Below are 24,136 nucleotides of genomic sequence, written 5' to 3'. Positions count from 1 at the left end.
CTCTGGGCTCTGTGGTTAACACCCTCGGATCCGGCATGGGGATCGGCATCAGAGCCGAAGCGCTCAGACCAGAGAGGGAAGTGTGCTCTGACCGAAACGGAGCCGAAGACACACTGGCCTCCCCAGATCCGACGCATGGCTCACGGCTCTGAGAGCTCGGATCCGAAAGGGGATCTGACAAACTCGAGGACATGGCCGGCGTCGAGGTAACTATAACCGTCGGCGCCGACACTCCAGCTCCAGGACTCCTCGGATCCAACGGCTCCAAAACCCAATAATGGACTGGAGAAGGAGCTATCGGGGCAAAAAGTGGGGCTAAACTCCCCCCCCGAGGGGGGGGAGGCAGCAGCACTCCCATCTGCATCTGGGTTTTGAGGAAACAAAGCATCATCTGGTCCACATCAGCATCGGAGAGACTGCGGGTCGACCTAGAAGAGGCCGCCGAAGCTGGCCAGGAGGGCCGCCTCAACGACCTCGAAGATGGTCGGGCCTTCTCCTCCGGCTCCGGTGAGAAGCGTGGAGAACGGAGCCGAGGGGAGGAAGGCCCAGAAATCTTCTGAGGTGAGGAGAGCAGCTTGGCAGGTGGGGCCGAAGGAGCAGAGTCGGCCCTCCGCTTGTGGCTCCTATGCCTTTCTTTCTCCCTCTCTTTCTCCCTTTCTCTCTCTCTCTCCTCTCCCTCCTAGAGTCCCTCTCTCCCTGAGAAGAAATGGGAGGTTGAGTCCCAGCCAGGGGAGAGGGAACAACAGGCTGAATAGCCGCAGCTGTGGCTGTAGCAACTGAGGGAGAGGAGGAGGAAGCTGACTCTGCGGGTAGAAGACCCGCAAGAATCAGCTTATTCCTCCTATCCCTCAGGGTCCGGGGGTTAAAAGCTGCACAAATTTGGCAGCCCGAAGACAAGTGCGATACCCCCCAGGCAGAGGACGCACGGAGTGTGGCCATCCGCTGGGGAAAGCTTATGACCGCACTCAGTGCACTTAGAAAAAATGGCCTTAGAGGCCTTGGCCATTATCCCAAAAGAAAACGCACACTCACCTCACACAAACACCTAAGGGAAAAAAGGGGGGAGTACTAGGCTTTAGAGTACTAGGCTTTAAACTAAGAGGAACAGTAAAGGGGTTTAAACTAAGGAGTTAACTGTTCACATACACAAAAACTAATAAGATTTTTAAGAAACTTTCCTACTCACAGATTGCCTAAAGCTAGGAGCTCGAGAAACCCATGTTTGACAAAGCCGCGGCAAACGAGTTCTGGGGATTGGAAGGAGGTGGCAGGGCATTGTGGGTAAGGGGAAGAAGCTTGGAGCTCGGATCTCTAGCTTGGAAAGCTGCCGGCTCAGATCAAGGTCGAATCCGATAACCACAGGTTGATGATCAAATGAAGTTTCCTACTTCAGATTAAGTATTACTGCTCTTTTTTTAATTCAGTAATTAATATATTTACTATTATGCTACTCATTCTACCACTTATTATTACTTAAACAATTAGTTCTTTGTGTCTGAAAAGAAATCTGGTAAAACAGAAAAGAATTTACCCTCTCCTAAATTTATTCACAAGCAATTTATGCTGTCTCCCCCTAATTTAGCAGTGATGGGTAATACTGACTTACCAAACTACAATATCTAATAAAATAAATCTATTGTGGATGTTTTTCTACAAGCTGTGACCATGTATCAGCCTATTTGACTTTCCCCTGATGAATATTCAGTTATAAAAACAATGGTCGATTATGAGTAGTTATAACTTCTTTGCTTGGTGTACACCTCCATATTTCTCATCAGAAAAGTCTTATCCAGTGTGTGTAATACCAGGTTGAGTTACATTTCATGTGAAACACTGGACGAAAAACAGGGCGACTTCTCTTAAGTCATGACGTTTCTTGCTTAAAGAAGCATTCTTGTCAGGTAGTACTCTCAGAGATGTATGCAGATCACTGTTAAATTTCTTTATTTATTGAGCGATTTAAACAAAATCTGTTGCTCTTGCTTAGTCACTTGTATTACCACCTACATGGCCATCTTTTATCTTTACACTTGGGGAAGCCAAGACAGCCTGTACCTGTTTAAGCAGTCAGCGGTTACATCCAAGGGTCACTTGTTAGTTTACAATGTTATTAAAACTGTTTTTGCTCATTTCTCATGGCAATGCTGGTTATGCAACTCAGCTTAAATTAAGATTGAACCCAAGAAGTGTAACTTATGTTTTCCTGTTGCATTTCAATAAAAATAAAAACTATGACCATTTCCCCAAAAGATTGACCTTACTCTGATACTGGATATTGCAACAGTGATTCATGCATGGTATATTCATGCCTTGACAACTGTAGCTCCATTTATCTTAAGCTGTTGTATGGGGACCTAGTATAATGGCAGTGGGTGTAAAATGTCATAGCACAAGTGTGAGCTGGGGCCTCCTAGTCATGTCGTACAACACCTTTGCATTGGGAACTTCACTGACTGCCAAGTATCTGCCAGTTTCTACAGTTCTTTCTCTCATCTTCCAGGGCCTTACACAAACAAGGTCTTGTTTACATGAAAAACTTACTACTGACATACGTCCTGAGATGGTCTTTCATAAGAACACAAGGGGGAAACGAGCTGTTTTAAGAACCTATTTAGAAACCTTGGGCTGACCATCCCCTTGTTTATCTAACTTCATTCCTTTTTAGTCAGATACCTTACCAGAGTCCCATGTGCAACTCCTAAGCCCCCTTCAGAAGGCCCTTCAATTACAATCAATTCAGAATAGCCTAAGTCTATCTGCTTAGTCTTTTTATAGATCTGCTTTTAATTACACTGTTAGCCCTATTTAAAGATTATACAAGGCTTTGGTTAAACAATTTAATACTCTAAAATAAAGAAACCTCCCTGATCTGGGAATACTATGCAGTGCAGATCTGTTCCAGCACTGTGGCAAGACAAAAAGGGCTACCACTCTAATCAGGCTACTGCCAGCAGTGAGCACCATCATAGAGCTCTACTGCTTAGACCCCAAAAGACTTGCTTCCTCCTGGGGGGAGATGGCAGTCCAACCAGAGACTAACAGGAAAAATTATCCCTCATGGGAAAAGGGAAGAAAGGTCAACACTAAGGAGACCCCTTTAATGACTAGAAGCATAGGGAAAACCCCCCACAGCAGCAGAGACACCAAGAGGGATAGCCTATGCGCTCCTCCTTCAAGCAGACTGTCCTGCCCAGATGGTAAGGGGGGCTGAACCCCTTTAGATCCTGTGCAAAACAGAAAACAGCAGGAAAGGGAGGATTACCCAAGAAGAAGCCTCTCCAAGCCATCTGAAGCAGACTCTCTTGGAGAAGCCCTGTTAAGTATCACTCCACTCTCCTAATAAACAAGGGAACAAATAAACAGTCCTGTCAGAACAAAAGCAGAGGAACAGTTTGTCAGTCTTGACCCTATACCAAAGACACTGGCAGGACTGCCTCATCCTTCTCAAAGACGAAGAGCAAGATGACTTAGAACAGAACCTTCCTGATATGTGTGAGAGACCTTTTAAGGAGCAAGAAATACATTAAGCAGTGACTGGCTCCCTGACAGAACAGCTCATTTCTGTCAAAATAAGAATCCAGCAAAAGGCTGTTGATGTCATCATTCAGGGGGAATGGATGCAACCAAGCCAACCAAAAGAGGCACATTCCCATGCCTGCAGCCCTAGCTAAGGCAGCCCATATTGACAAATACACCTGGTAAGTGGCGTTGTATTAACATGGCAGTCTGCAGCCTGAATATCAGAGTAAGGAGGTTTTTTAGGGTAGCCAAAACCCCCATTTCCACCAGAAAAGCTTGGAACATGAAAAGGTGATATGCACAGATGAGATTATCAGTCCCAGTAAGGCAGAATATTACTCTTCCCATCAGCCCTGCATCACTTGGGCCATCACGTATGCTAGCTTGGCAGGAGCAAGGTTTGGGCCAGACACTATTATATATTTACTTATTTATTTAATTGTCTTTGTTTACCAGGAATGTCCAACTATTTTCAGCAGAGGCTCAGGGAAAAGCTCAAGCTCCATTTGCTTACAGTGCATTATACTAAGTTCCAGTTAAATGCAGAGTTGTTACATTTCTATTTACAATTATACACGAACAGTAGTTACATTTATACATTATAAGATTTTATAGCGGTGGAAGTTACTAAAGAGAAAACTCACTTGCAACAGTGTATTGTACAGGCAGCAGTTATGCATAAATTTTTTTTGTCATTTCAGTAAGAAGTTGAGAGTATTCTGTTTAAGGGGAGTATCTGGAGAGTATCATACAGTGAACACAAAATCTTAACCTTGTAATGAGCATGTGCAGCATCAGGATTGGTCAAGATGTTTTTTAAGAAGTAGTTTAAAACTACTGGGTTTGTCAGAGTTTTATTTGTGTGGGGATACTACTCCAGAGCTTAGCAATGTATTGGGAGTAGAGTGAGTCTTCTGCAACATTATTTGACTTATCTGTACGTAATATGAAGTTGTCAGTATAGCAGAGGTCCCTTGTTGGACAGTAGGGCAGTAATACGTTTTGCAGTGCAGGGCATTTTTCTGGACAGTGAAGGAGTTTGTGTGGTGCAGTCAGTTGTGAATATGTTAGGTAGTTCTGTAATTCAAGCCAATTTAATTACTTTAAGTTATACAAATGGTAGGTCCTATGAGAGAGACTGCTGCAAATTTAGCTGCTCTATCGTAACTGGAGACAAGTTTCTTTCTTTGAGCATTGTTTAAGTTTGTTAGGATAGGAGCGGTGTATAAGAGAGATGGCAATAAGAAGGCGGTGGCTAGAGTTTTTCTTACAGTATCTGTAAGGAACCCATTGGTCCTATAAATGGAACTTAGTTTCTGGTGAGTAGATTTAATGGTGTGCGGTATATGCTGGTCATATGTGAGATTGTCATCTATTACATTGTATGCGTTAAATCCACAGAAAAGTCAGCCTTGGGGAGGTGGGACAAAGTATCAGTCCGTTCTATCAGAGGGAGTCAACAAGGCAGAGTACCCTGAGCCAGCAATCAATATCTGTGGTGCACCAAGACCTGCAACAGCATGTAATCAAAAGTACACAAAGTCACATTGGGTGAGGCTTAAGTTCAGTCATACTCATGCTAAAGACAGAGAAGCCTATACAGAATAAGGCAATGGCATCTAACCCAGGTCCCTAAAGGTGATCCCTGCAACTGTGACTCAAGGTCCCATCAAGAAGTGGAACAATCTCCTGACTTCTTGTGCCTGGACTGCAGACCCTAGCACAGGCTCACCCCTACGACTCCTCCCATACCAGAGATGAACAGTAATGGGCTGGGGAAGGAATACTAAGAGAAGAAACCTTGACTCTTAAAATCTGGCTGCGGCGTAGAGTTAAGGGCCTCTCACCACACCCAGGCTTTGTAAACAGAGGACAATTCAATCAGGTAAAAGAAAGTTGGGGTGAATACTCAGGGAAACACCCTCTCAGAGTGGCAGCCAAGGGGAAGACCATTTGCAGGCTTTAAATACTCCACAGAGATGGAAGACTAGAGAGGAATCAGAAATCTGGTATTCTGATATTTGGGATGATTCGTGCCACTAAAAGTCTCAAAAGGTTATAGGCAAAGTGGATTTATCTCTAGGAAGCAAAAGACCCAGCCAATGCTCCAAACTGGATAAAGAGAAGAACTAAACACTCACAATGCTTGAAGAGGGACCATCTTACCTAGGCTGTGAGAAGCCTCCGTTATTCCTTTCAAATTCAGAAATGCACCAAAGAAAAAATAACAAACGGGATTTAAACACAGGAAATTTCTTCTATTGGCAGCAAAGATCAAGACCTAAACTGTATGAGCAGCAAAGAATAACTAGCAAGTACAGGGAACAAAGTACATTTAAGTAGATAAATGTGACACCACAACATGTATTAACATGGACTCATTTCCCATCCTCAGACATAGGAACATCAGGAAAAGATGGCACATTAGTGAGATGATAAAACCAACCACAGTTTTTACAAAAGAGGACTCTTCATATAAGAGTTGAGATGTCCAGTAACTGACTACAGATTAATGCCTTGACATTTTCATTGTCTCACTGCCTTCTTGAGGACTACTGTTACCCTTTTCAAATATGACCTGCCTTTTACCTCCCTGTGAAAAAAGACAACACCTGAAAGGAAACAAATTATGATGACCAAGGTTGCTGGCTGTCACTGAAAAAAAAATGAAACACTGGTATAATGCATTCTTATGGATGCAGTGCCATTTACACATGAAAAATGGAAAACAGTCTGGGGAATAGTGTACAAAAATATCACATAGGAATTATCAAGGAAAAAACAGTCCAATGTAAACTCCAGAAAAATCAGTGGGTACAACCATCAGTGTAGCACATCAAAGAAAAGGAAACACTACTAACAATCTGGTACATGATGGCAACGGCAGGGTGGCATTTTAGGAGAAAGCACTTATGAACCCTAGAAGAGATCACTTGCTGTGCACAGCTAGCAAGGGGACACTATAAAGAGATATCAGTGTAAAGACCACCCATGAAAAAAGACAGCATACAGTTTACAAAGAACAAATCAAGACACAAGTAGCATTTGTCCCTATCACAACTACAAATGACAGGAAAACAAGTTGGAGAAAGTATAGCATATACCACTGGTAAAAAAAAATCACATTAAAACAATAACATCAGAAGTAAATAAAAGCAGCACATTCACTATGTATGCGAGTCACTCTAAGACACAAGTAATAAGGAAATGCGAATGCCTGAGTAATATCTGAAGCATGGACAAGATGGGATATCCGAAGCATGGACAAAATGGGATAGCTGATGCACAGACAAAATGGGAATAGTAATGGTGCTGGCCAAAGGCAAAAGATGAATTATGGCAGTACTGACCATCTAGCAGAAGTATGGGATTTTCACAGGCTAGTATGTTAGCAATTTGACAAGATCAAAATACCAGGAAAAAAAAACGATAATACCAAAAAAAGGAGCAAAACGCATATCATGATAAACAGCTCAAAAGAAACTAAATAAAACTTAAGATGGTTAATAGCAGTATTAAGAGTGCACCCCATTGTTTTTTACCACTACTGTTTCTCCTGTTGCACTGTCCGTCGTTAACACTGCTGGTGCTGTACTGATCACTGCTGTTGCTATGGGTGCTTGGATTGAGTTAGGAAGCTGGACCAGCTCTGGATGCTTTTTTCGAATATGCTGAACCATTTTTGTCTACATAAGGAAAAAAAAAAGAAAATATAAAAAACAATATATATACAAAATACAGTTTTATGAGATTCTCACCATAAAAGTAGATGGTGAACTCCTCCCCCCTTGAATGACACTATCCTGAACTATGACGCCCAGTTTTCAGCTTCACTGGTTTGTCTGTAATACAAAGGAAAGCCACCAGATGGTACTAGGCACCTTGTCTATTAAACACAACCCCAAGACCAACTCGGACATCAGAAGTTTGCAAATACACAACACAAAAGGTAGATTTCATTCAACTATTACAATAGAATCTAAGGTCTCACATAAATTGGCATGTAACAGCTATCTCTACTTCATTCATACATGTATTTAGATGGTGCTCATGCAACTGTAAATCATTCCCACTATCAAAGACAGTATTTAAGACAACAGAGATTCAAAGACAGGAGAGAGTGAGATAAATAAAAAGGGGAAAACAAATAATGTCAAATAAAGTAAAGAAGGATGCTAAACACAGAAGGAAAAGTAGTCAACCATGTACTGTTATGATGAGTGCTTGACAGTACTATACTACATATTGCACTCTTTTATATACTTTTGGCAATATTAACTTACTGTACTTTAGAAGGAAGTGACTAGAAGACTTCCAGTAAGAATAAGCATGTTAATAGCTGTTACACAGAGCTTTCCTCTGAATTTGGGAAGGTCATCTAAATACAATGGCCTGCAGTTAAAAAAACTCTCACTGTGACAGTTGTGGAATGTGTCAGATCCTGTTTTTGATGTCAAATGTTAATTTTGTAAGAGAAAAGCAGAATAAAAACCTGTCACAATAGACTCACATGGCCTGTCTGTGAAACCAATGAAGTTGACAGTTTCAGATGATTTCAGAATCGCTCCATGGTATTACCAATAATACAAATGAGATGAGGCATATGTCAGAACTAACAGAGGCCTATCCTCAGCAAGTAGGAGCAAAACTGATGGAGACAGAAAACTGTGCAAGATAGAAAAAATGTACACTTTCTAAGTGTACCAGACAAATATAAGAAATTAAATTGTACAAGTTTATAAAACAGCATCTAGCTTTGTGGGCTGGACTATCAATGGATTCTGTTTTGGTGGAGCAACCATATAGGGTGCTAGCACTGGGAACAAGAAGAGTTGGGCACAGCACCCTAAGCCCCTGCCAAAGATTATTATTTTTACATCATATGCAATAAAGGACCACATCTGTAATAAACTATGGCAGCCACATATCATCTGTCACATCTAGAATACAATGTGACAATGACTGTCCACTTGAGACATGGAAGAGTCAGAGCCAGTTTTTGTCAGTATTCAGGCAAAGTCGCAGGGGAGTATTTGTTGTTTTTCTGAGTGCCTGTGTGTGTGAAACATAGCACTCTAGTGATCTTGCTTCCACGATTAGGGATGTGCTGCCCTTTCTCTGGGAGCTTTTTAATGTAAAGAGTTTAATTAATTAATTAAGTAAATAGCTTAATTAATTAATGTATTTATTTATTATGAATCGTGTTTTCTTGCTGTTAATATCTTTAATTTATAGTTTGCGATTTTTATTTTATTTTTATTTTGTTCTGATTTCAACAACTTGAGTAGTCTATGATGCTTAACCAATTTAGTTAATGTATCGCAAAGAATAATATTTTTTATATTTTTTATGGGCTGTTAAGACTGATGAGCGCATAGGAAAGAGATTTATGTACAGCAAAACCTTCCAGAGTAGCATCCTCTGTTTACAAGAAATTTATTTTAAACAAAAGAAACAAAAACTTCACATAGACATAGGTGCTCAACCCACATTCACCTCAAAAAATGTATGTCATATCTACTCCCAGCAAACCTGTAACACCATTTCACACTGTAAAAACTTTCACTTCCAAAAATTCCTTCCTTAACTACCTTATTAATCAGCTCCTTCAGCTCCTGCAGTGTAGGGATATACAACCCAACCCCTGCCCAGTACATTCAACTGCCACCACTCCCTCTCCCTCCTCCAAAGACATATTTTTATCACTATAAACACGCGCAGTATTTGCAATAAAATTACAGACTTCCATGCATGGCTAACACATCACTCGTCCAACATAGTCGCAGTCCCAGAAACCTGGCAAAAGCCACAAATTAAGGACTCTGAAATAGTGCCACCAGATTACAATATTCTAAGAAAAGAGAGAACCCACAGAAAAGGAAGGGTAGTAGCACTAATCTACCTCAATACCTATGTCATCTCTCCCTTAGTCAAACCAGTGCCATCCTTTGATAATGCTTAATTTCTTTTCACTTCCCTGCAGCTAAATAACTCTAAAGAAATATGTGTATCAGTAATCTACATACCTCCTGGCCAAAACATCACTACCCTTGAAAATTTCATTTCCTGGACAACTGCTAATATTTGCAATGAAACTCTAATTATGGGAGACTTAAACATTAGTTGGCAAACTCTTATGACTGACTCCTCAGAAAACAGCATCAACCTCCATAGCTTTACACAACTCATTACCATCCCTACCAGGTACAAAACAATCCATCAGGCTGTACCCTAGATTGGTTCTTGGTATCAGACCTCCATAACTACATTAACTCAAACACACTGCCAGCCTACAGTCACAGACTCAGCCAACAAGACTCCAAATCTGATATCTATAAAACTAAAAGAAATCTTACCAAATATAACCAACAGACTTTTAATAATGTCTTAAAATCAATTAACTGGTTCTCCCTAAAAACTTTAGCTGTAAATGATGCCATCCACCACTTTAACAAAGTCTTTCTAGATACTGTTAACAGCATAGCCCTTATGCAAACCAAAAGAATAAAAAAAACAACCTTGCACTCTGGCTCACCATAACCAAAAAAAAAAAAAAAAAAAAAAAAAGATGCAAACTAGAGACCAAGCATGGAAAAACTGACTGAGAAACAAAAGTGACATCACTCTATTAATATACAAACAACTATGCAACAAATAAAATTAAAACAACAGTCATTTCTGACAAAAATGTTATTTCTTGAAACAACTTACCAACCAAAACAAAAACTCGAAAAGATTTTGGGATTCTAAACTCCTATGCTCCAGTTCCACTCAAAACCCTTCACCAGACCCTGATAAACATCTACCTGAAACAGCCAACATCTTCAACTCACATTTTACAGACAGCATACTTAAACTTATAAACAAACCAACCTCTTCACAAAATCTCCCCCCAACCAACTCACCAAACAAACTTAGCAACAGAAACAACCTTACCATACACATTATCCACTCATTTACCATTTCCACACCTACGTTTACTCTACAACCTATCCCCACCTCTCTAATACATAAACTTCTTAAATTAAGACCCTGCTCCCTCTCATCAGACAACCTCCCGTCAAAGTACCTAAAACATTTCGCAGACTTTACTGCATACCCAGTTAGTATAATTAACTGGTCCATCTCTGAATCTTAAGTCCCACAAATATGGAAAGAATCTATCATAACCCCCTTCCATAAAGGTGGAAATCCTAATGAACTTACAAATTATCGCCCTATCTCTATCCTCTCCCCTCTATCTCAAATACTCAAAAAATGCATTCAATATACAACTACAAAATACCTATCCAAAAACAATCTCATTTCTCCCTCGCAACATGGCTTCTGTCCGGGACACAGTACATCCACCGCACTTGTATCTTTCACAGATACTGTAAACAGAGCCTTGGATGCCAGCCAGCTAACCTCAGTTATCTTACTGGACTTATCCAAAGTACTTGATACAGTATCTCATCAAAAACTAGTACAACAACTGTCCTTTTTGGGATGCTCAATGCCGACTTACAATGGTTTGCCAATTTCTTCACTAATAGAAAACTGTTCGATGGCAAAATAACCCATCACAATATCTGACAAACAAAAGTGGACTACCCCAAGGTTCCATTCTTGGACCCCTACTCTTCAATATTTTTATAAACAATCGCCATACTGCCTCTCTTGAAAGCAAACAATCTATGTGCCGATGATTCCACCATAATCTACTCCTCCAATAACCTCCAACATCTCCAAAAAATTACTCAAAATACTCTTTCCTCTCTTGAAACCTGGCTAAATGACACACAATTACTGCTAAGTCCTAAAAAGACCAAACTGATATTGTTCATCCAAAACCTCTCCTACAGGATTTAAAATATTTTCACTAAATAACACAGAAACTGAAAGCATAACCCAAGCAAAACTACTGGGCATCATCATTGACAATAAACTCACTTCTGAATACCATATATTGAACACGATCAAAAATATACGATTTACACTTGGTAAACTCTATTGGCACAAACACTTCATGGATTTCCCCACCAAAAAACACTTCCCAATAAATACTTACTCCCCTCCCTACTGTACGGAGCCCCATCCTAACAAACCTGCACATATCTCTCAAAAACAAACTACAATCATGTTACTACCAAATTTGCTACTGGCCTATCCTATAGCACACATCACTGTCATGCCCTTAAGGAACTAAAATGGTTAGATTTCTCCAAAATACCTTAGCTATGCACAACTAACCCAAGCATATAAATTAACATACAAACCTGACAACTGCCCAGCTTTAAGGCCCATCATGTAACCTTACAACCCATCCAGAAGTCTCCGTTCTACTAATAAACAACTCTTAGAAGTATACAAAGCCCAATAAAAGAGCTAGCAAAAGCCTCTACTCTTTCTCCTTTTCAAAACACTGGAAAAACCTCTCCTCACACATTAGCATCTTAGACTCCTTCAGTACCTTCAAACTCACTTTAAAAAAACATCATCTCAACACCCATATCTGTCCCTGCTCTCCCCCCTAAAACTAACATACTTTACACTGATACTTTAGCTCTTATCTCTTACTATCTAACTACTTCTTCACATGGCTCTCCTCTGCCTCACTACATCCCATCCTCTTTCCCAAACTCAGTACTTGCATGCCCCCACTATCTTCCCTGCATTCCCCTCAATCTTTTCTGCCTTAACTAGCCTTCTACCAACCAACCTTTCTCTTTGCTCCCAATGCCACATACATTAAAGTACTATTTCCCTCATACTCTTAACCCAGACCCTGTATCACCTCCCCCTGTACACTATTATCCTCACTACCCTTCTAAACAGTTCTTTCCCTCTTATAATACACTTCCTCCATTTCAATTATTCCTTTCTGAAACCAACCCTAACTTCAAAACTAACTGTAAAGCTACTACTCTATACAAAATAAGCCTATTATATGTATTTCTAAATCAACAAGGTAATATTAAATGTCTGTGTTAGAATACATCAATTTTACTAAACATTATTTACCTGTCAAGATGTATAAATACCTGTCGGTTGCTAAATGTTTATGTACTTTATGTGGAGCTTTTCTCCCCGGGCCTCCGCTGAAAATGGGTTTTTGACCCAGTCAACAAATGCCAATAAATAAATACATTAATAAAACTGCTGAAGCAACTTCTGATGGCATACAGGGAAGCAGCCCTGACTACGATCCTGGGGACCCAAGTTTCAGGTTCAGGTGAATGTTCATAGGTTCATAAGTGTATACTAGGCAAACAACTACTGGCTCCTTTATAAGCCTAGCCAAGCATCCTAATTGTATCCTGCAAGTTTATGTGCCTCAGAGATTATTTTAAAGGGTATATGTATAACCTAGGGCAAGCTTTACAAGCTGCCTCTGTCCATTAGAGACATAGGTGCTAGACCCAGGATGCATTTCCAATTTCTCGTCCACTTGTCCAGGTTTTACTTGAATGGGGTTAGGGAAGAGCCCTGCTTCACATAATAGGAAGCCTGTTCCAAAGACGAGGAATTCTCTGAGACACATGCCTGTCCCTCCAACCTGTCCTGTTTATGCTGCAATCAAAGTTTAAATCCCTATATTGAGTAATTCTGATGGTATTCATTTTGTGGATATGCAAAAAGGTCCATAACAGTGGAATCCATGGATGCCTCCTATGCCAGGCAAAGATTGCCTCTCAAAAGTCTGTAAAAAACAAGATATAGAGATAGGGCTTTAAGGTTGTTTGCATAAAACATGCTGTTTATGCCCTGTATTCATTTTGTGAAGGACCTCTGTGGACGTTTCAATTGTTACATGTGCCTGGTCAGGCACCTACCAAAGGGAGTGCTGTACCCAATGATGGGCCTGATGAGGGCCGAATACAGTGGAATGACGACATCCTTGGACCTAGCTGACATGCCCTTGCTTAAATGTTAAGCAACATTGAATGAGTTCCTTACGACCTTAGACACGTTGTCAACAGCCAGGTTACTATCTACATGTATACCCAAAATCCCCAATTACTAAGTCTACCCTTGGGGTGCGTTACTGATTAAATAATTTCCTAGGGTGGCTGACTTCGTAAAGGGTACTATTATATACTTCTTGTCATGGAATTTTAAGCTGTGGCTTTGGCAGCAATCATCTGTCTGTTACCCCTTCCTGTTAAGATGTTAGTGTTCTGGGGATTCAATGATAGCTACTGCTTTGAAATCTGCAAACTTGGTCAGCCAGAGATCCTTGACATAGGCCTTGACTTCCAAGAAGTAGATGCCAAAAAGCAATGGACCCAGCACAGAGCCCTGAGAGACTCTGCTATTGAACAGAGGTGGTCACCCTTATCCTAAACTTCAAATGTGTTCTATCTGAGTGCCAGCTGGCTATCTAGTGCATCATATAGGGGTTTATGCCTATATCTGTGAGTTGGTTTACATTGAATGAGTAAGGTATTGTATCAAATGCCTTAGTTAGGTCAAGGTAGACATTATGTACCACTCTGTCCTCATACACTGCCTTAGTGACCTTCTCAAAGTAGTCCACCAGGCCGAGTAGGCATGATCTGTCCTTGACGAAAACAAACTGGGGTGTATCCAGTATTTGAAGGTATTCTATGCTCTTGTTAATAATTTTCATGTTAATTCCTTCCATGGCTTTGCACATGAGACTAGTCAGACTTATGAGTCCCTGGGGTCCATGGATAGCCAACCCTTGTGCAGAGTGATGAATGCTATGGTTCTTCATTTGTGTGGCATAAAGACAGTCTGGAGGCTGTGGTTAAACAGTGACTTCAGTGGTCCCAATAGTCACGGTTCAGACTACTTGGAAGGCATCCTGGGAAGTTATCGGGGCCCACAGATGTACTGCTTTTGGTCTTAGTCAATGCATCTAGGACTTGCTCCCTAGGAGAGTTGGGGGGCATTAATTTGATGGAAGGGAGATAGGGGTTAAAACTGGAACTGAATTTTTCAGTCCGATTTGCTATATCTTCTGGCTTCATGTACGTGGCTCCATTTACAATTAGTTCTTCACATTGCTGTATGGTCCCTTTGAAGTTTCAGACACGGCTAAAGAAAGCCTCGTGGTTGTTTCCTGCCTGCGTGTCTATATTTTCTTCAAATTTGGCTTTAGCACACTTATTTGCCCTCTTAATTACTTAGACTGATGAGTGTGCTTTTATTATGCTGGCTATAGCATCTTCCAACCTTCAATCTTGGCTATGGCTTATTTTCATTCATTGTACAACCTATTTATGTTTGGATTCCACCAGTGTGTTTTTTTTTTAGTTCTGGGCTTATTTCTGGTAAGCACAGTTGTCTCTATGCATTTACTGACAAGACTGTACAGGATGTCAGTGAACAATTCTACACAGGGAACTGTGTTCTCAGGGTTTGGGGGAGCTTGAACTTTTGACAGGTTTATACTTAGTAGTAGGAAGTTTGCCTTACAATAGTTTCTAAATATTACGGGGTTAGCTTGATCACAGAAATGATTTCTGTTATGAAGGAGACATCCTTGTGGTCTGAACTTACCAGAGGACACACTACACTAGGGGGAGTACAGCATTCTTCCATGTTTGTGAGCACCAGGTCAAGTACATTCGTACCATTAGTGGGTGTATGGACTATCTGGTTGAAGATATTTGTGTTTACAAAGTCCATGAATCTCTGGGCCTGTACATTTAGGGTTATCTACATTAAAAATTATGTACTGACCATAACTAGGCATCGCTGTTGTCCATTTTCATTCTTCCTCTATGAATGGGTTACAGATCCGATTCTCAGATCTGATTTGGCCACATACTACAGACTTTGGATCCAACTCTTGAGCTCCTCCCTCTACCCATAGTGCCCAAGTCCATTCTCAATACCACAGATAGAGTTTGATGCCATAAAATTCCCACAAATTAGATAATAGAAAGGGATAGCTGAAAGAATAGGACTCAAACGCGGGACTGAGTCCCAATAACAGTCGTTCAGGTTCCTCCAAATAAATGCAGGAAGGGGGATGGACTGGGGAGGGAGCTGAGGAAGAATGAAAATGAACAACACAAATGCCTATTTGTGGTGAGTACATAACTTTTAAATCTGTTGTCCTTTTCATGCTTCCTCAACGAATGGGACAGAGTCCCCAGCTACATCAATATTGCGTGGCCCTCATGGAAGGATATTCCTGAGAAAGTACAGTTTTGTACCTACCATAAATGTATATGTTCGAGTGTATACACTGCTGCAGTCATTACCCTTGGGTTATCCTGCCATCAGGCGGTCCCGTAGTCAACCATAGTTCCAAAGTCTTGGTCTGGCGTCGGTTGCTGTCGCCTCTTCCCTGACGTCAGTGCGCCAGGGGTATACAAGATGCAGCCGACGCCATTTTCTTCAGTTTTTCTTGCCCCAGATGGCAGGTGCCCCCACAAAGGTAGGCAATGTAAATTGCTAATAAAACATACATAAGAAAAGCAATCAAAAACTTTCAGTTACCAGCAAATACTCCCCATAGGTAGCAAAGGGTAGAAGGCCTAGGTAAGTACCAGCAAGGAAGAGGAGAAGGAAGGAGGGTAACCTAGACTGCAGCAGTGTATACACTCGAACATCTAAATTTATGGTAGGTACAAAACTGTACTATGTTCATGTTACACTGCTGCAGTCATTACACTTGGGTCTAATCCCAAAGCTGAGGTTGGGTGGCTGGTTCTATAAGGCATTAGGGGTGGCTATAAGGCCCTGCAGCACTGCAGTGGCAAAGCCAGCTCTGGATTTAGAGTAAAGAGGCAGATGGTAAAGCTTGGTGAAGGTATGTACAGAACTCCAAGTTGCTGCTTCCAAAATGTCCTTGGTAGGTAACTCCTCTGAGGTAGGCAGTTGAAGTGGTTGTTGCCCTGGTGGAATGAGACCTAATGCTGTTAGGTACAGCTTTCCCGTGTTGTGTATAGCAGAAACGTATACAGTGCCCTATCCATTTTGAAGTGGTCTGTTTTGAAATGGCTTTTCCCTGTGCTCCTGCAGCATATGCTACAAATAATTGCTCAGTTTTCCTGAAAGCTTTTGTTTTGTCCAAGTAGAAGCGTAACTGCCTGTGTATGTCCAAGGAATGCAGAAGTCTCTTCCCTTTATTCTGTGGATTTGGATAAAAAGTTGGCAAGTGAATAGTTTGGTTTAGAGCCACACTTGATACCACCTTTGGCATAAAAGTAGGGTTTGTTCTTAAAGACACCCTGTCTTGGTGGAAAATGATGAAAGGTTCCACTGCCATTAGTGCCTGTAATTCTGAAACTCTTCGTGCTGAGATTATTGCCAGGAGCAGAGCAGTTTCCAAGATACATATTTTAAGTCTGCTGAGTTTGCTGGCTCAAAAGGAGGTAAAGTTAATTTTTCCAAGACGAAGTTGAGGTCCCAAGTTGGAGTCTGTGCTCTACGGGGCGGTCTTATGTTTTTAGCCCCTCTGAGGTACTGTTTTAGCAAAGGATTAGAAAAAATTGGTGGGTCAGTGTTGTAATGAGCAGAGATGGCAGAAGCGTGGACCTTAATGGATGAAAAAGGAGAGGCCTTTGTGCAGCATCTCAGTTAAATATTGTAATATCCGAGGAATATTTGGGACAAGAGGGTCAAGGCAGTGAGCCTGGTTCCCGGCACAGTATCTCTTCCATTTATCCGAATAAGCTTTCCTTGTGCTAGGCCTTCTGGCCTCCAGAATGACATCCATAACAGCTTTGGAGAGCGGCATTGCTTGCTTGACTAAGGAATCTGCCATGCAGCCAGGTTTAAAGTCATGAGCTGGCTGTGAAGTATCTGATTGTTTTGCTGAGTCAGAAGATGTGGGATTTGAGGCAAAATTCATGGTGGACCTTGTGCTAAGTTCTTTAAGATTGGGTACCAGTGCTGGCGTGGCCAGTCTGGGGCAATCAGGATCATCTTTGGCTTTTCTTGTCTGGGTTTTAGGAGTACCTTTGAAAGGAGAGGTAGTGGTGGGAAAGCATATACTTGTAGGTTTTTCCAGCTGAATGAGAGGGCATCCACTTTCCATGCTTGTGGGTGGTAAGTCCTTGTGCAGAATTTCTGTAGCTGGCAATTCATTGGGGATGCAAACAGATCTATGTCTGGGCTCCCCCATTTTTGTGTTATCATTCTGAATATTTGTGGATGTAATTTCCACTCATGCGGATCCATGATGTTTCTGCTTAAGTCGTCTGCCAGAGTGTTTTTCTCTCCTGGCAGGAATTGTGCTTGCAGATGAACTTGATAGGTTAGAGCTGTGTTCCACAAGGTCATGGCTTGTCTGCAGAGGGGGTATGAATGAGTTCCCCCTTGCTTGTTTATGTACCACATAACTGTGGTGTTGTCTGTCTTTAGTAGTAGTTGTTCTGGATGAAGAAGGTCCTTGAAAGCTATAAGGGCATTTTGTACAGCTAGCATCTCTTTTTGATTGATGTGAAGATGCCTTTGTTCTGCGGGCCACCTGCCCTGAATACATTTTCCTGCCATGTGTGCTCCCCAGGTGTAATACGAAGCATCTGCTGTCAGTGTTTGCCTGGCTGTGGGTTGAGTGAAAGGCTGTCCCTTGTTGAGGTGACAGGCTTGAGGCCACCATCAAAACTCCTGTTGAAAGCAAGGAATAAGTGGTATTACTGTTTCCAAACTGTGACAGTGTTGAGACCAGGCACTCTTTAGGTACCATTGTAGTTTCCTCATATGCAGTCTGGCATATGGAATTAGTAGTATGCAAGATGCCATGTACCCCAAGGCCTGCAGAATTTTTCTTGCAGGGAGTTGGGTTTTTGTTGCCATCAATTTGAAATATTGATTCAGTTGTCCTTGCTTATCTGGCGTGAGATAAGCCATCTGGGCCGTTGTATTTAAGCTGGCACCCAGGAATATTATCTCTTGTGAGGACACTAGTTTGGACTTCTTTTCATTTACTGTGTACCCTAGGCAAATTAGCAATCTTTTTACAAATGCCAGATGCTTTAGAAGAATGTCTTTGCTCTCTGCTTGAATAAGGCAGTCATCCAAGTATGGGTAAATTTGAATTCCTTTTTGTCTGCAAAATGCAATTACTGGTGCCAGACATTTTATAAAGACCCTGGGCGCAGTAGATAAGCCAAAGGGCAGTGCAGAGAATTGGTAATGCATTGAACCAGCTAAGAATCTGAGGTATCTTCTGCAATTTTGTCTGATAGGGACATGCAGGTATGCCTCCTTGAGGTCCAAAGTTACGAGCCAAACTTTCTTGCCCAGTATGGGAAAAAGCTGCTGTAGTATCAACATTTTGAATTTTGGAACATCCAGGTAAGTATTTAGAGAAGAAAGATCCAGAATGGGCCTCCAGGCTTTGTCCTTTCTGAGAACCAGAAAGAGTCTTGAGTAAAATCCTTGTCCTTGCTCTTGTGTTGGTACCTTTTGAATACCTCTCATGTCCATGAGTGCTGTAATTTGTCTTTGAGCCTCTGCCCATTGATTTGGTGGCAGATTTGGCATTCCTTTTAACCTTTGCAGAGTGTGAAAGTGGAACCTGTAACCTTGTGGGGTTGGGAGGGTGGCCTTCGGGTTAAAGTTTGCCTACTTTACAAACACAAGTGCAGTTTTGAGCTCACAAGGGATAATTGGCTAGGCTTTAAAATGGTCGCAAGGCAGTGTAGCTAGTACTAATCTATGAACCTATGAGATGCAATATTGAGAACCCATTTGTCTTTGGTGATCATATGCCAATTGTTTAAGAAAAGTGCTAGTTTTCCCCCCAAGGGGGCAGCCAAGAGAGAAGTGCTTGGCAGCTGTAGTGGGAAGTCATTGGGGCTGTTTTTTTATAAGGTTAAGGCCTGTCTTCCCCTTCTTTCTGGGTTGAAGCACCCCATTGTCGAGGCCTGTAAGAACCTTGTGGCTGACCTCTGCCTCTTGGGCATGTGTATCTGCCCCTTTGAGGTCTGTCTCTAACTGGAAAGGACCAATTTTTTTGTTGGCCAATTTCTGCTAAATAGAGGAGGCTGAACCTGTAAGAAATCCTTCACAGTTTCCATAGATTTTGCCTTATCCTCCATTTTCTTTAATACCTCTTATGCCTTAACTCCAAATAAAACATCCTGCTGCAAAGGTGCATCCAATAATTTTGCTTTAACATGATCTGGTAAAGTCTGCTCTTTTAACCAAGCATGTCTTCGAATGACAGACCCTGTAACTGCTGCTCTACAGGAGGCCTCTAATGAATCAAAACCACATTGCATAGTATGTTTTCCCACTTGTTCAGCTGCATGCAATAAATCCTGCATTTCCTTATAGTTAGGAAGATCTGAATTTGGAAGCATTTTTTGTTTCAACTGAGACATCAAATATTGCTGATATTTAAGCATGTAAAACTGGTAATTTGAGGCCCTCATTGCTAAAGTTGCAGATGTATATACTTTCTTCCTCCATCTGTCTAATGCTCTGGAATCTCTGTCAGAGGGAACTGGATTTTTTGCTGTAGAGGCCTTTACCCCTTTGGGACCCTGGGAAATAGTTTCAGGGTCAGCAACAGGGCTTTTATAAAGAAATGTGTGAGAGTCAGGGACTCTGTAGTATCTGGCTTAACTGAAGCAGGAGGTAAAGAATCAGGATTTAAACTGGATTCAGAATACACATCATCCACAATATCTAACACTGGCGGAATAGCAAGGGGTCTGTGTTGAGGTAATAAAAGAAAATCTCTGAGCCTTTTCTTGGATTCTGAATAATCCTGGCCCTCCCAATGGAAATGCTCCCTCATGGTATGTAAGGTTTCCCCAAAGGAGTAGTCCTCTGGTGGAGAGGCTGAAGGAATAAGGTGGTGAAGAGTATCCTTGTTCTGAGGATGAATCTGAAGAGATGGACACCTGGTCGGATGAGTCATAGTCTGCATCCTGTCTAGGCCTTTTATCAGGAAGAGGGTAGGGCCCCCTGATCAGAGTAATTAAGTCTTCGGCCATTTTGAGCATCTGTTTCTTAGGCATGGAGGCCTGTCCTGGTGAAAGTGGAAGTTGTGTCTTTGTTTTTACAGGGGTTTTAGACTTAGCAGAAGATTTAATGGTTAGCTGAGTAGGTCTGAAAATACCCCCCTGAAGCTGAGGGCTGTTGAGCTGCTTCGGATCCCTCTGAAGAGTTAGTCTTGGTAGGCCGTAATTCTGGTGTATCCGAAGGCCCAGCCATCTCCACGTGGGAGTCAGAGGCGGCCTGTGGTTCCAAAGAAGTGGTCGTCAGGGGCTGCGAAGGTGCCTCGCTAAAAACCGGAGAACCGGCGACTGGCCTAGAAGAGGCTTCGTCGTCAGTTTTGGGCCTCGTATGCCTGTCCTTGTCTTTGCACTTTTTGTGCATCCCAGTCGTCGGTTGTTCCAAAGGCATGGTGTAATTGAATTTTCTGCCAAAATAATGTCGGGCAAAATCAAACCGACGTTTAATAGTGCGCTTGTTAAACCTAGCACAAAACCGACAACCTGTGACGTCGTGGTCTGGGCCTAGGCATGGGATACAATAAGAATGGAAATCCTTATGAGGTATTTGCTTCCCACACGAAATACAATTATTAAGTTTTACTGACATCGGTCTGAGGCAAGAAAAAGTTTCCCCAACAGGGTACTTAGCTTTGTAGAAGACTTCGGTTTTGGATTCGGAATGAAAATCTCAGGAGTCGGCCGCCCGGCACTTGCGAACTGCTTTTGCATTGGGTACCGCACGGCAAGAAAGACTGAAGAAAATGGCATCGGCTGCATCTTATATACCCCTGCCACATTGACATCAGGGAAGAGGCAACAGCAACCGAAGCCGGACCAAGACTTTGGAACTCTGGCCGACTGGGGGACCACCTGACGGCAGGATAACCCAATGACTGCAGCAGAGTAACACGATGAACATCCATTGAGCTAAAGACAGCTCTACCTCTGGATATTGGATCCACTTTCTAATGAGTAGCAAAGGTATGAGCACTGGACCAAGTGGCTGCTATGCAAATATCATCAATAGAGATTCTCGACTAGAAAGCAGATGAAGTGGCCTAGGATCTAGTTGAGTGTGCTTTAGGTGGTCTTGGTAGGGAGATACCTTGTTGAGAATGGAGCCAAGAAAGGCAATCTGTAATCCATTTAGCTAATGTAATTTTAGAAACTGGATAACCCATTTTTTTTTGGTGAGTAGGAAACGAACAGCTGATCTGATTTTCTGATTTGTTTTGCTCTTTGTAGATAAAAACATAACTGTCTGTGCACATCTAAGAGATGTAACATTCTCCTTTGTTTGAAAAATTTGGAAAGAAAATCAGTAATGAATGGATTGGTTAAAGTTACACTCAGAAGCCACTTTAGGTAAAAAAAGAAGGGTTTGTTTGTAAAGTAACCTTATCTTTATGGAAAATAATGTAGAGAGTCTTTGATGAGAGAACCTGGAGTTCAGAAATTATTTTTGCAGAAGTCATAGCTACTAAGAAGGCCATTTTCCATGAAAGAAATCTTAGATCATTTTTTGCTGAAGGTTCAAAGGGTTTTTGAGTCAGCCTTTCAGCATGACAGTCTGATCCCAGGGAGGTGAAGGATCCTTTATTGTGGTCTAAGGAGAAAAAATCCTTAAAGAAACGCTTTACATAATTTGGGAGAGGGCAAAAAATAATTTCTGTCTGCAGTTTAATCGTAGAAAAACTAGTTCCTTCTTTAATAAGGACAGCCAAAAATTCAAGAACAGCAGTAATTGGGCAGAAAGAGAGTCAACATCATTTTTTAATGGCCAAAGGGTGAATCTTTACCACTTGCTCATATAAACTTTTTCAGTGGAATCTTTCTGTGAGGATAATATAATGGTGTGTACTGGGGAAGAAAGCCTGGGCTTGTCTGACAATTATTTGAAGTGGAGAAACCATGTAGTCTGCTTGAGAACCTGTATATTGGGATGACTCATCCCCGAGGGGTGTGAGAAGAGATCTGGAGTTGGGTCCAGTATCCATAGAAAATAATGAAGATGAGATCAAAGGAAGGAGAGCCACATCTATCTAGGCCAGTAGGGGCAATGAGGATGACTGAGCTCTTCAACCGGGTTGCTTTCCTGTTGAAATGTGGGAATCAATGGAAGTGGAGGATATGCATAAAGGGGACCAGATGGCCAAACATGGACTACAGCATCTTTCAGTGACTCCCCCTGGGGGAGGGGGGGGGATCGGGGCAAAACAAGTGCTGGACTTGTTGTGGAGGGACACATCGGTCGCAACAAGGTTGGCCCCAGTGATGGAAAACCTCTTCCGCTACAGACAGAGACCACTTGTGAGGCATCAGAATGGACATGCTTAACTTGTCTGTTAACATGTTAAGTTTTCCCCAGGATGTGCATTGCAACTAGAAAATGGTTTGTGGAGAACGCCCATTGCCACACTGTCATAATCTCTCTGCAAAGAGGGTAAGATCGGGTTCCTATTCATTTGTTGATGTACCAGACAACAACCATGTTGTCAGGTTGAATCACAATAGTCCCTACAGGAAGAGCACCTTGGAATGCCTGCAGTGCTAAAAGGACTGCTCTCATCTCCAGTACACGGATAAGTGAATTGGTGTCATGGACAGACCACGTGCCTTGAACCGTCCTTCCCAGGAAAAGCCACCCCAATTAGGAGGCATCCGTAGTCACCGTGGCCAGTGAAGGAGGTAGAAGAAAGGGTCGACCTAGATAAAGGTCATCCAACTGGATCCACCAATAGATGCAGTGTTTGCAAATCCATGTAAGCTTGACTGGAAAGGATATGGGTTGTCGAAGAATAGACCATTGAACAGCTAGAGTCCAATGAAGAACACACGCACAGTAATGTGCTAAGGGGAGTAATACTATTGCTGCTGCCATAGATTCCAGCGCTTGAAGAATGAATTTGGCTGGAGGAGCTAGATAAAAAAAGGATCTGATGAACTTGAGATCTAAGCAAGTCTATGCTATGAGTTGATAATGATGCAATTTGCGTTGCTGTGTTCAGATGTGCACCAGTAAACTCCAGGCTCTCAACTGTAGTCAATTTTAATTTGGAATAATTTATCATTATTCCCAGTGATTGACAAATCTGGAGCAAACAGTCCCTGAATTGTTAATGGAGATGCATGGAGGGGCTAGTTGTCTATATATGGAAAAACTTGGAATCCTTTGAGTCTCAGGTCAGCTGCCACCAATGTCATATATTTGGTAAACACCCTGGGGGCTGTCATGAGTCCAAAAGGCACGGCCCTGAATTAGTAGTGACTGGCTCCCAGCCAAAAGCACAAATGTCTTTTGGAGGGCCTGTCTTCTCTGATGTGGCAGTATGCATCCTGAAGATCTACAGAGCACATCCAATCGACCTTGCGAAGAAATGGCAGAATAGACTGTAACATGATCATTTGAAACTTTGATTTTTTTCACTTACTGATTCAATTTACTTATATCCAGAATTGGTCCAAGGTCCCCTGTCTTTTGGTCACTAAAAGGAAGCACGAGTAAGTTTCACATCCTATTTGGTATGGTGGGACCTCATGGATGACTCTTTTGTCTAGCAGCTTTTGAATTTCTTGTGCTGCTGCCTTTATCGGACTGGGTGGAACTTTGGGTGGCTTCTTTCTCTTGCAGAGGGGAGCTGCAAAAATGGAATGGAAGAACTTCTGGATATTATTCTTAGCACCCATGAATCTTCTGTTATATT

At 41.9% G+C, this 24,136-nt stretch overlaps 1 protein-coding gene across 2 annotated transcripts in view; it reads right to left on the bottom strand.

Moving 5' to 3' along the window:
- PRDM10 (PR/SET domain 10) overlaps positions 1–24,136 on the bottom strand; it is a 1,088,540-nt gene that overhangs the window by 242,015 nt on the left and 822,389 nt on the right. For both annotated transcript variants that reach the window (XM_044081083.1, XM_044081084.1), the window contains one exon: positions 7,062–7,205. In XM_044081083.1, the coding sequence (XP_043937018.1) occupies positions 7,062–7,205 (144 nt within the window). The remainder of the gene's footprint in view (positions 1–7,061; positions 7,206–24,136) is intronic.

This window comes from Protopterus annectens, chromosome 8.part0 (assembly GCF_019279795.1).
Source record: "Protopterus annectens isolate FY-2018-M chromosome 8.part0, PAN1.0, whole genome shotgun sequence".
Taxonomy (NCBI): domain Eukaryota; kingdom Metazoa; phylum Chordata; order Ceratodontiformes; family Protopteridae; genus Protopterus; species Protopterus annectens.
Note: the sequence above shows the minus strand (reverse complement) of the source record. Positions and strands in the feature narration are given on the sequence as shown.